Source organism: Corylus avellana, chromosome 7 (assembly GCF_965113065.1).
Source record: "Corylus avellana chromosome 7, dhCorAvel1.hap1.2, whole genome shotgun sequence".
Lineage (NCBI taxonomy): Eukaryota > Viridiplantae > Streptophyta > Magnoliopsida > Fagales > Betulaceae > Corylus > Corylus avellana.
Window position 1 is genome coordinate 11,173,944 of NC_142496.1, and position 13,307 is coordinate 11,187,250.

Genomic DNA, 13,307 nt, shown 5'->3' on the forward strand with positions numbered 1-13,307 from the left:
TAAAAAAGGGAGGTAAAACTAGTTCTAGATTGACACTTGGGCCTGTGATCAATAACCCCAACCACCCTAGTGATCAATTACAAGGGTTCTCATAAACCCTAGAAAAATGATAAAGACACAATTTTGCCTCAACGTTTCTCTTATGCAGTCATTTTTTTTTTTTAAATAAAAAAATAATTTTTTTTTTTTTTTTGAAGCCATAACATCCTATGTAGTCCTTTTTTAAAAACAAATAATAGCGTTTAAATAATGCCGTTTGAGTAAACGGCATTAACAATCTAGTAAAAAATTAATTACCTACCACGAAGGACGAAAACGACATTAATTTATGCCTTTTGCAAGGAAATGCCACAACTTAAATTAATGTCGCTTACTGTTCAAACGGCATTAATTTTATGCCATTTGAACAGTAAACATCATAAAATTTAATGTCCTTTATTTTTTAAACGGTTTCATTTTTAAATAGTAAACGATATAAAATTTAATCTCGTTTGAACCATAAACGGCATTAATTAATAATGTTGATAAAAACATTTATTTTTTCCAGCTTCTCTAGCAAACCAACATGATACAAAAACTCTCAATTTCAAATAAAATGGAGAGGTTTTCGAAGATGTTTTCTCTCTAGCCTAACCTCGAGGAGAAGGAACGTTTTTCACGAACTATTGAGATCGTGAAAGGAGATCGGGATTGCAGACCAACTACGAATGATGGCGGAAGACCTCTCGAAGAGGTGGGAAAATTTCTCACTATCAAGAGATGAGGAAGAGGAGGTTGAAGTCACGGCGACGGAGGTGAAAGGGACAATAACCAGGGGCCAATCATGCATCGTAGGCAAACTCGTGTCGGATCGACTAGTGAGTAAGGAGACAATAAAATCCACGCTCCTGGGATGGTGGAAATTGTCTAGGACGCTAACCTTCAAAGTTCTAGGGGAGAACCTATTCCTGATTGAGTTTGGAAAAGCTAGGGATAAAGATCGTGTCTTGGAAGGAAGGCCTTGGGTCTTTGAAGGCAATCTTTTTCTAGTTGAGGATTTTGATGGACATACCCCCCGGTCAAAGATCACCTTCGAAAAAGCCTACTTTTGGAAGCGGATGCCACATTTACCGTTGGCATGTATGGGAAGGGAAGTGGGATTAAAACTCGGCTCTTCTGTCGGGCAAGTGGAGGAGGTCGATACGGATAAGGATGATATTGGGTGGGGGGAGTACTTACGAGTTAAGGTGTTGATTGATCTATCCAAACCTTTACCTCGAGGCCGGAAGTTGAAATTTGAGGGAGAAATACATTGGATAGTCTTTCAATATGAAAGACTTCCAAAGTTTTGCTTCCAATGCGGTATAATCAGTCATGGTCCAGAGGGCTGTATGAAAAGGAGTTCTTTACGGAACTAGGGAACTATGGTGGAGTTCGGACCTTGGATGCGAGCTTCTTCTCCAACAAGGAGGGTGGAAAGAAGCCAAGTAAGGTTCACAGCAAAAAATGGGGCAGGCTCTAACAATGAGAATCGCTGTGCTATGGAGGGCCGACATGGCAATGGTCGTCGTCAAATGGACCCAGTCGCCGGCAACGAGGAGTCTAGAAGGACATTTCGGGAAAATCGAAATACCCAGACTAAAAAGGGTAACGGATCTTCAATAGGAGTAACTTGGGGATGTGATGGACGCAGCTTTAATGAGGAGATTCTGATGAATAAAGAAAGGAGTTATGGGGAAACTCATATGGAATTTTTTCAAAATTTGTCAACTCCCAAAATGGCAACGCGACAGTATAATAAGGAGGGAACAAGTAACGTGGACTCACATGGGGAAAAAGCTTTGAATGTCTCGCCACATGGCAACTCACAGCTGGCGCTTGCTGAGGAGTGGTCCACAGGCTTTGAAGGAAAGAAGAAGAGCCCAATCCAACAGGAAGTGGGCTTTATTTTTAATAGTCCTGGAGGCTCATATACTGGCCCTGTTCTTTCGGATGTAGAGAAAACTATGAAGGCAACCCAAGTGCAGGGCATAAAAAAGAAAAGCCTCAGAGTGCACGACCAGGAAAAGACGCAGACACCATGGAAGAGGAAAAACAGAGAGGACGTGGGTGAAATGAATGGTGGCCTTTCCCTCATTTCTGTCAGTCGAAAAAAAAGAGGAGTGGAGATTGACGAGGAGGATTCTGAGCTTGCATAGAAGGATTGCAAGGAGAGTGACGGCAGTGCTTCAACACATGGTTCGGGGATGGCGGTGGCTGGTGACCAGCCCCGCCGACCGCAATGAACATTTTGAGTTGGAACTGCCGAGGGCTTGGGAACCTTCGGACAGTTCAAGACCTTTGCCGGATGGTAAAGGAGAAGAAACCCAACTTGGTTTTCCTTATGGAGACCAAGCTTAGTAGGAATAAAATGGAGAACATTCGGATTCAGCTTGGTTTTGCTAATATATTTGTAGTAAACAGTATAGGGCGCAGTGGTGGACTGGCCTTGTTGTGAGAGGAAGAATTCGGGGTAGAAATCCAAAATTACAGCCAACGGCACATTAATGCCGTAGTCCACAACCCAACTTTCAACTGGAAGTTAACTAGGTTTTATGGGCACCCGGAGGCATCTAAACGACACGAGGCATGGAGCTTGCTGAAGTATTTAGCTGGGCTGAATCCCGAACCGTGGGTGTGTTTTGGGGATTTTAACGAAGTGGTGACGCTATCGGAAAAATTAGGAGGGAGTACACGGCAGAACAGCCACATGCTAGCTTTTCAACAAGCTTTAGAGGTATGTGAGTTATCTGATTTGGGATTTTCAGGTCCCAAATTTACATGGAGTAACTGCCAAGAAGGTGATGCGCTCATTAGGGAGAGATTGGACAGGGGAGTTGCAAACCACGCATGGAGAAGTCTATTTCCAGATGCTGAAGTTCTGGTTTGTGGGGCTCTTAGCTCTGACCATGCACCATTGCTTTTAAGCCTACTAAAGCAGAGGGTAGAGTTTCAACGAAGATCACGGCTTCATTATGAGGCCAATTGGGCTTTAGATGAAGGGTGTAATGAAGTGATACACAAGGCCTGGATGCACCCTCTGCCAACTAAAGGAAAATGGGAGAGACTAGAAGCAAAGCTGTCTAAGGTTATGCGGGACTTAATTTTTTGGAAGAAGAAAACCAAGGACAGTTCGCAGGAGGAGATTTCGACTCTGCAGAGGAGGCTTGTTGAGATCCAAGAAAGGGAGGATTTAATGGTTATGCCTGAATTGAAAACTGTCCAGACAAAACTTCAGGAGTTATTAGACATGGAGGATATGAGATGGAAACAACGAGCCAAAGCTGAATGGCTTCGTTTTGGAGATCGTAACACAAAATATTTTCACGCTTGTGTTAAACAAAAGCGCAGGAAAAATTTTGTGGGTACGATTAAGGATGCATTGGGGCGGGAATGGAACACTTCTATTGAAGTAGGGCAGGCCTTTGTGGGTTTCTTCACGGAATTATTCTCGTCTGGTCCAGCTGGAGATATGATGCAATGCTTACAAAGTTTGGACTGCAGCGTTTCAGCAGGTATGAATGACTCACTCACGCGTGATTTTACTTCAGATGAAATCAAGACTGCCCTTTTTCAGATGAATCCTCTTAAAAGACCTGGACCGGATGGAATTACAGTTGGCTTTTTTCAGAAAATTTGGGATGTTGTGGGAGGGGAGGTATGTAGCACCTTAATTGATATCTTACATTCAGGTGTGATGCCGCATTCTTTGAATTTTACGTTTATAGCTCTTATCCCAAAAATTCAGAAGCCTAAGTCTGTAACGGAGTTTCGTCCGATTAGTCTCTGCAATGTGTTGTATAAACTTGTCTCTAAGGTGCTAGCTAATCGCCTAAAAATAATTTTACCCAATATAATTGCACCTACTCAAAGTACTTTTATTCCGGGACGCCTGATTACGGACAATGTCTTAGCTGCATATGAGACTTTGCATACAATGCATACCGGGATGTGGGGGCGAAAAGGATTTATGGTCGTAAAGCTTGACATGAGCAAAGCTTACGACCGGGTGGAATGGCATTTTTTGGAAGCTGTGATAAGACGTATGGGCTTCTGTGAGAAGTGGATTTCTCTCATTATGATGTGCGTCACATCGGTCCGTTATTCGATTCTTGTAAATGGGTCTCCTATGGGGCTCATTACGCCTTCGAGGGGGCTACGGCAAGGGGATCCTATTTCCGCGTATCTTTTCTTGCTTTGTGCGGAGGCATTGAGTTCGATGTTGATCAAAGCAAATCGAGACGGGCACCTGACAGGGGTTTCTACCTCCAGAAGGGGTCCAGATATAAGTCATCTCTTTTTTGCGGATGACAGTTTACTTTTTTGCAGGGTAATCTATCCTAGTGGACTAGGTTGACCTCCATTTTGCGAATATACGAATCGGCGTCGGGACAGAAAATGAATAGTAGCAAGTCTGCTGTATTTTTTAGCAGGAATACCCCAACAACAGAGAAGCATCAAACCCAAGGAATTGCTGGAATTCCAACGACGCAACAATATGACACCTATTTGGGGTTGCCTGCCCTTGTGGGACGGTCCTGTATGGCCGCTTTCAAGAATATAAAGGAGAGGGTGTGGAAGAGGCTTCAGGACTGGAAGTTAAAATTCCTGTCACAAGCAGGTAAAGAAATTTTGTTAAAAGCGGTGGTCCAAGCGATACCGACATATTGCATGGGTGTTTTTCGACTACCTAAAGCTTTGTGTCTGGAAATCAATACTATGATGAATAAATTTTATTGGGGACACCAAGAGAAGGAAAATTGGATCCACTGGCTGAGTGGGGCTAAAATGGGCTTATCAAAGGGGTATGAAGGGATGGGATTTAGAGATTTATCTTGCTTTAACACAGCCCTACTGGCAAAACAAATATGGCGTTTATGGAAGTCCCCGAACAGTTTGATTGCACAAATTATCAAAGCCAAATACCACCCGGAGTGCTCCATTCTGGATGCCCCTCTAGGTAAAAGGCCGTCCTTTGCTTGGAGGAGTATTCAAAGCTCAAGCGCTTTAGTCCGGGAGGGATTGGTGTGGAGAATTGGGACCGGGACGGATGTCCGGATTTGGGAGGATAGGTGGCTTCCTAATCCTTCCACGTACAAGGTGCAATCTCCCCCCACAGTTCTAGCGCCCACAGCTACAGTAAGCCAACTAATTGATGAGGACTCAAAGTGGTGGAACCTACCACTAATGGAACGGATTTTCTCACGGGAGGAGTGCACAATAATTCAGTCTATTCCTCTTAGCCAAACGGGCCAGCAAGACCAGCTCATATGGAGAGGGACGGCTAAAGGCCTGTTTTCGGTCAAAAGTGCATACCACCTTCAAAAGGAGCGTGAAGATACAGTAAAGGCGGAGGGCTCTTCCAGGTCTATTTTGAGTTGTTTGTGGCGGCAATTGTGGCAGATCCAATGTTCGAGTGTGGAGAAAAATTTTTTATGGAGGGCTTGTCATGATATCCTTCCAACAAGGGACAATCTCTGTCGGCATAAGGTGATCACCGATCCCTCTTGCCCATTCTGTGAGTCATAAGCTGAAACCGTTTATCATGCTCTATGGAACTGTCCCTCTGCAAGGGATGTTTGGAGTGGTGGGTGTTTGAAGTTCCAAAAGAGTGTATTTCCTGGACCGGACTTTAGACAAGTTGTTGAAGGAATGATGGACCGATGTGATGCTAATGAGTTTCAGTAATTTGTTGGAATAGCTAGGCGGATATGGCTAAGGCGTAATGAGGTGATCCATGGTGGTTCCTTTTTACACCCTACTCTCTTACTCAAGCAGGCATTAGCTGCGACACTGGCGTTCCAAGAAGTGGGAGAAAGAATGAAGCCAGAGAGACCCGCTGTCACTATACGGAGCAATACTCAATGGCAAGCACCCCCCCATGGGTGGTTTTCTATAAATTGGGATGCAGCGGTTATGAAGAAGGAGGGTCGGCTGGGCCTAGGGGCAGTGGTACGGGATCACCTTGGCAACATGTGTGCCGCCAAGAGTGTGTCACGACTAGGCTATTTGGCCCCTACGGAAGCAGAGGCGTTAGCAGCATACTTGGCCATTAGCTTGTGTCAGGAAATGGGAATCTCTTGTGTGCAAGTGGAGGGAGATGCGAAGGAAGTGGTTGACGCTGTAACGACGGAGGAGGCAGCTGAGAGTGGATGGGGTCATTTGGTGAATGACATTCGCTCAACTCTGCAGAATTTCTCATTATGGAGAATGCGTTATATTCCTAGAGAGGCAAATCGGGTGGCCCATGTCTTGGCCAGCTTAGTAGTGAAGGAAAACATGAACATGGTGTGGTCTTCGGACCCACCAGATTGTATTGGTGCTATTTTGACAGCAGAGCAATCTGCTTTGGCTGTTTGATTATTTGAGTTAATGAGAATCGTGCTTTTATTAAAAAAAAAAAAAAAACATGATACAAAAAACCAGCCAATACAACTTGATAAACATTGCTTAAGATACACAAATAGTATACTTTATGAAAAAACGAGGATCGTGTTCTACCCACAAATTAAACCCATAAGCAATTTATATGTGGAAAATAAATAGCTATGCTTAATATCACAAAATAATCAAAGTATGGAACTAAGCCATATAACAAAATAAAACATGCGCAGCGGAATTTAAAGCAACATCACAAACACAACACAAAGTTTGTTTATGAAGTGGAAAACCCTTTGAACACATCAAAGATAAAAGCCACTTTGGGGTAGCCAAATCCGGAAAATCAACAAATGAAGATTCAGAGTTAAAGACTAGACGCTACTCATTCCATGAAGGACCTCTATACTTAATAAGAACAACAAGCTTTCCAGTTTGTTTCCATCCTGACCATATTCACCGAGTGCATTTCCTCACAGACCCTTCGGTAGACTTATTTCTTCCAATAACCAAGGTAACAATCTTTGTGAATGAATGAACATGCAACACGCCAATCAACAACCTCAAGTGGTGGAAAGCTTCAAGCTTTTTACGAACTCCTCTTGGTACAACAATGGTGAAGCATGGAAGAAAACTTCACAACAATCAAGATGGGTAAAGCAACAATGGCTTCCAACCCAATCCCTCTTGGATCAACATAGAGAAGTAATCAACTTTCTCTAGAGACTCTCCCTTCTCATTTTTGTGCTTGGAGGTTCAACCTTCCCAAACGAGCATCATTTTCTCTATATACAAAGAGAAATGGCAAACTTGTCATAAAGCTAAAAAGTCATTTGGAGAACCAAATCAGTCCGGGTATCTTGGCCATAACATTTTCTTCCAAGCTCCAAATGATACAAACTCAACTGCTCTGGAATGCTCATACCCTGATCTACAACTTTGCCTCTAATGAGCCTCTTCAAATTTGGATGTTTGTTAGGTCAAAAACAGCTTTGAACTTTCTGCCGAAACTAGCCTCGTCCTAACAGGAATTCAGCACGTTAGGACGGAAAATGGGTAGTAACTTACTGTTTTCCCGTTAGGAGTCGCATTATGACGCCCAAGTGACAGGAAATGGGCAGTAACTTATTGTTTTCCTGTTTGGAGTCGCTTTATGACGCCCAAGTGATGGGAAAAACATTTCCAAGTGACCAAATCACTTCCAAATGATGCTCAAGAGATGTTCAGGTACCGGAGCATGTAGAACACCGTAAACACATCCAATGCTTTTTCAAGAGCAATGGGAAGATAAATCATAGAAGCAAATCACATAGTCCCGTCATGAGCCCGTTATGACGCCCCATCCAACGGGGAAGGCAAAGAACTCTATATCAAACATCCACTCTTCACCTCAACACTTGGGGAAGAATGAAAAATTACAAACAAATGTTTTGATAATTAAATAAGGCCAAACTAAACCTAAAAATCTTCTCCTTTGGCCATTTCATGATAAAACCTAAAACACCTCAAATCTTGACCCTAACACAAGGGAAGGAAAAGGAAAAATACAAACACATGTTTTGATCATTGAATAAGATCAAATACAACCTAACAATCTCCCCCTTTGGCCATTCAATGACAAAACTCAAAAACATGAGCGATAGCAACATTACAAGTAAGTAACAATTTACAACTCCAACCCCAGCCTAACAAACTACTACTAGACTTTGATTGATGGAATATGTTAATGTACATGTTCTTTGAAAACAATAACAAACTTATTACAAGCATAGCATTAAAACATACAATGGGAGACACCTCCAACACTATCATCTAATAACCTTATCACATGAGTTTGTATCAAGAAAAACATATAACCCATGTTATATGCAAATTATAAAGTCATGAGTCAAAAAAAAAAAAAAAAAAAAAAAAAAAAAGAACCTTTTCACAATACTTCTCCCCCTTTTCGTCTGAATGGTCAAAAGGATTCAGAATGGAACACATTCTCCCCAAATCAACATGACAAGAGGAATGTGAACAAACAACAATAACAAGATGGCTCTAATGTTAACGCCCCCTTAACATGTGCAATCTCTCCCTAACAAGTGTGTACAAACTACATTCTCCTCATTTTTGTCATAAAAGACAAAAGGAGGGAACTCAAGTGGCATCACTTGTATCCTCGGAAGGTATAAACAAGGGAGTACAAAAGATCAAAGTAGAAACATAGAAGGCTCAAGTCAAAAACATACACTATGAGCACAAAACACAATATGAGATCATGATCTGCTCAAACTATACAAATGAAAATGCAAAAAGATCCAAGGAAACACCTTCTATTCAAATGCCCAATTCATGTCATCCAAACAAGGTTGAGATGCATGAAAACAAAAAAAAATGAGCACAACCAACATGGCATTTGCAAATCTCAAGCACATTTCATCAATAGGCCATAAATGCACAATCACAACATGTGAATGAACAATTGCTATATCTCAACACACAATCAAGGGGCAATTGTCACCAATTTCACATATTATGGGAATATGTAATGGGAGAAGCAAGAATCAAATTAACATATTATCAAGATACTTTGCATGTGTAAATCCAGTTTTAAAACAATCCAACATGTTAAGGTATGGAAGATCCACAATCATAAACCAGGAACTCTACATTCTTCTCAAAAACAAATCCAAAGTAGAGTATCAAATGTGCGAGTCAAGAAAATGAAATGCCAATCGTACATTCAAAATACATGAGCATGTGAATTAAGAAGTACCCAATTCATTCAAGTACACAAGACAAAGATCCCAAATATTTGAAAGAGAATAACCACATGTTTATCCAAATTTCAACAACATCATCAATGGGAAAACAAGCATTCAATGGGCAAGAAGGTTAAACAAAACTAGAAGCATGCAAAGACACAACACTATGCAATCACTTGAGCAAAAGAAATGCATAACACATAAGATTGCATGTGTGTGGACAAAAGGATTAAGGTCAAGACAACCTTTACCCTTTTTCGCGATTGAGCTTCTTGGAAAGGAACATAGCTCACCCACTGCCAGCCACAAATCTCTTGGAAAATGCAACTTCAACTTCAGAAGGAGTCATAGGAGATGTAGAACCAACATTCACTCTTGCTCTTGGGGAGGAGGGAAAAGATGATGTTCCTGCAAAGAACTAAGAGAATACACTCCAGACAACCTAAGTGCAACCAGATTAAAAAGCACAACTCAACCTAGCATAGGAAGGTGAGGGACACAACCAACAACCACCTTCAAGAAGGGATAACCAAAACAGAGAAGAATACACACTTGGATTCTAGAAGGCATAAAGAGAGATCAAGACATAATCAAGACTTTATATGCAAGTACACACAATCAACAAAAAGGTTTTGAAACAAAAACACAAATTTTGAGGAAAAACACCTCGCAATCATGTTTTGAAAAAAAATATACTTGCTTTTCAAGAAAACAGATACAATTTTTAAAGCAACAGAAGAACATACTTGTGATAATCATATGAATGAGAGTACCAATTTCAGTCAAAGTGTGTACCAAAATGGGCAAGAATCATAAAGGACATACACCTTCAAGAAAGACCAACCAACAGATCAAAGACTAAGTACAAATTGAGAAATGATCAGAATAGGCTAAAAGCATGTTGAGAGGACAAAAACATTCAAGAATTTATTTTCAAAACATGAAAACCCAAACCCCCAAAATAACCTCTAGTTTTCAAAAACTTTAAAAGCCAAACAAACCCAATCAAGCTCAAGAATTTGAAGCCAAAACAAAACTTTATAATCAACAAATGCTAATCAGTAAAGCATAAACCCAACAAAATGGGAGACACATGAGTGAGCATTTAGAGAGATCAAGAACAACAAACACTCGTTCAAACAATATAGGTCTATAAGCCAAATAAGGATAAACACGAATTTCAACTCAACAATGAAGGAAGAGAAGAGACATAAACCTAAGTGAGTATAAAAGAGAACAAAAGGCTTCACAAGTACAATTGGAAACATAGAGACAAAACCGAAAATCCTTTGAGAGAGAGAGCTTGAGTGAAGTAACAGTTTTCAAAAAAAAAAAAAAAAGCTCTAATACTCTCACCCAATCAACGTGTGCACTTACTACAAACATTTATTAAATCATGTCATAAAAATCTAACATGTATTTCAGTTTAGTCCAAGTATGAACAAATATGATGGTTTATTAAAAACATGCTTATGACAATAATGCAAATGAGCAGGCTAAAACATGTCATAGTGATGTGTATGAATTATTTCACAAGAGAGGATACAAGTCACATAGGCATGGAGAAATCACATCTCATAAGAAAAATTGAGACACTTAATGCAAATGTCAAACCATTTTTCCTTAACTTTAATAAAAAGTTATACACCTATTCCTCTTTAATTGCCCAAGACAATTTATACAATTTAAATCATGTCGGTGTTTCACCTTTTTCCGCAATGATTGTGGCACCGGCTCTTTCTATAATGATTTCAAAAGCAAATTTCTAAAAATATGTTTAGTCACAATTGATAAACATTTGATCTTTGATCATATTTTGCTTGTCATTGAAAGAGATGATGCCATGAACAATTAAGTTTGAAGGTTGACTTGCAAGGTCAATTTGCACAAGGAAAATAAAAATACTCATAAGAGTTTTTGCCCAAACTAGCAGATATGAAAACCCTCAAAACTTGTGAAATAGTGTGCATAAATATGACAAGGCTTAGAATGAACATTAAGCATTAAAGCACACCGATAAACTCTTATACCATCATATAAGACAACTTCAATAACCAGCATAGTACAAGTTAGCAATATTGAGAGATTCACAAAAAATACAATAAATATATGAAGAAAGCACTCCCAAGGAAAGGCACACAACAAAAATGAGCCTAAAACCCAACAATCGAAAAACCCACAAAGAAAACAGGGCACAAAATGAAAATGCCGAAGACATGCACTAGAATTTAATAAGATATGCAACAAAACCTCTAGCCATGCTAATACAAAATGGAGAACCAAACCTCTTAAACATGGCTCTTAATCAAACCTTCAAATGTGTAAAATCATTTCCAATGAAAATGAAATGAGCACTTGGAACTGAGGTAGATCATCCCAATGGGGGGTCAATGAACAAACTCAAGACATGAGTCAAAACCGAGTGCACCCGCTCTAATACCAATTGAAAGAACAACGAGGATCGTGTTCTACCCTCAAATCAAACCCATAAGCGATTTATATAGGGAAAATAAATAGCTATGCTTAATAACACAAAATAATAAAGGATGGAACTAAGCCATATAACAAAATAAAACATGTACAACAGAATTTAAAGCAATATCACAAACACAACACAAAGTTTATTTACAGAGTGGAAAACTCTTTAAACACATCAAAGGTAAAAAACACTCCAGGGCAACTAAACTCGAAAAATCACTAAATGAAGATTCAGAGTTATAGACTAGATGATACTCACTCTCTAAAAGATCTCTAGATTTGGTAAGAACAACAAGCTTCCCAACTTGTCTCCATCTTGACCATCTTCACCGAGTGCATTTCCTCACCGATCCTTCGGTAGACTTTTTTCTTCCAATAACCAAGGTAACAATCTTTGTGAATGAATGAACAAGCAACATGCCAATCAACAGCCCCAAGTAGCGGAAAGCTTCAAGCTTTTTAGGAACTCTAGATGGTAGAACAATGGTGAAACATGGAGGAAAGCTTCAGAACAATCAAGAGGGGGAAAACAATGATGGCTACCAACCCAATCCTTCTTGGATCAACATAGAGAAGTAATCAACCTTCTCTAGAGACTGTCTCTTCTCATTTTCGTGCTTAGAGCTCCAACCTTCCCAAATGAGCATCATTTTTTCTATATACAAAGAGAAATGGCAAGCTTGTCATAAAGCTGAAAAGTCATTTGGAGAACCAAACCAATCAAGGTATCTTGGCCATAACTTTTTCATCCAAGCTCCAAATGATGCAAACTCAAAGGTTCTAGAACACTATTTACCTCATCTACAACGTTGTCTCTAATGACCTTCTTCAAATTTGGACGCTTGCTAGGTAAAAAATAGCTTTACATTTTCTACCAAAACTCGCCACGTCCTATCGAGAATTCAACACATTAGGACAAGAAATGGGCAGTAACTTACTGCTTTCCCGTTAGCAGTCGCGTTATGACATCCAAGTGATGAGAAAAACTTTCCCAAGTGACACAATTACTTCCAAATGATGCCTAAGAGATGTCCGGGTGATGTCCTGGTACCAGAGCATTGTAGAACACTTCCGTAAATACATCCAATGCTTTTTCAAGAGTAATGGGAAGATAAACCATAGAAGCAAATTACATAGTTCCGTCATGAGCCTGTTCTGATGCCCCATTCAACGGTGAAGGCAAAGAACTCTATCAAACATCCAATCTTCACCCCGACACTTGGGGAATAATGAGAAATTACAAACAAATATTTTGACCATTAAATAAGGCCAAACTAAACCTAACACTTTAAACCAACATGATCACAATCATTACAATTCAAAAGATGATTACATTTACAAATAACTTAAACAATAATACTAATGAAAGAAATTGTTCCATTGTCAATACATGATTCAAAAAACCAGCCGAACTTCGAACGTTAAACGACGTCTCCAAACCAAAACACGGGAGATTAGCACACAACTTCACAATTCTCTTTGTCAACGATGTCACTTAACGAATAACTACATATAAGAAACAAGGAAAAAATCAATGTTTAGATTAAATAGGGATAAAGTTGAATACTAAACCAAATCCATGCTTGTAACATACACTTAAATATTAAACCAAATAGTACTCTATATAAAACATAAGATATCTCTTTAGAAAAAATGGTTATAGGCACACATGCAATGACAAAT

At 39.8% G+C, this 13,307-nt stretch overlaps 1 protein-coding gene across 1 annotated transcript; it reads left to right on the plus strand.

Annotated features, from left to right (window-relative positions):
• The first annotated feature begins 710 nt into the window (after positions 1-710).
• Positions 711-1,397, plus strand: LOC132191762 (uncharacterized protein At4g02000). The gene has a single exon (XM_059606852.2). It carries the CDS (start codon positions 711-713, stop codon positions 1,395-1,397), a length of 687 nt encoding a protein of 228 aa, XP_059462835.2.
• Positions 1,398-13,307: the final 11,910 nt, after the last annotated feature.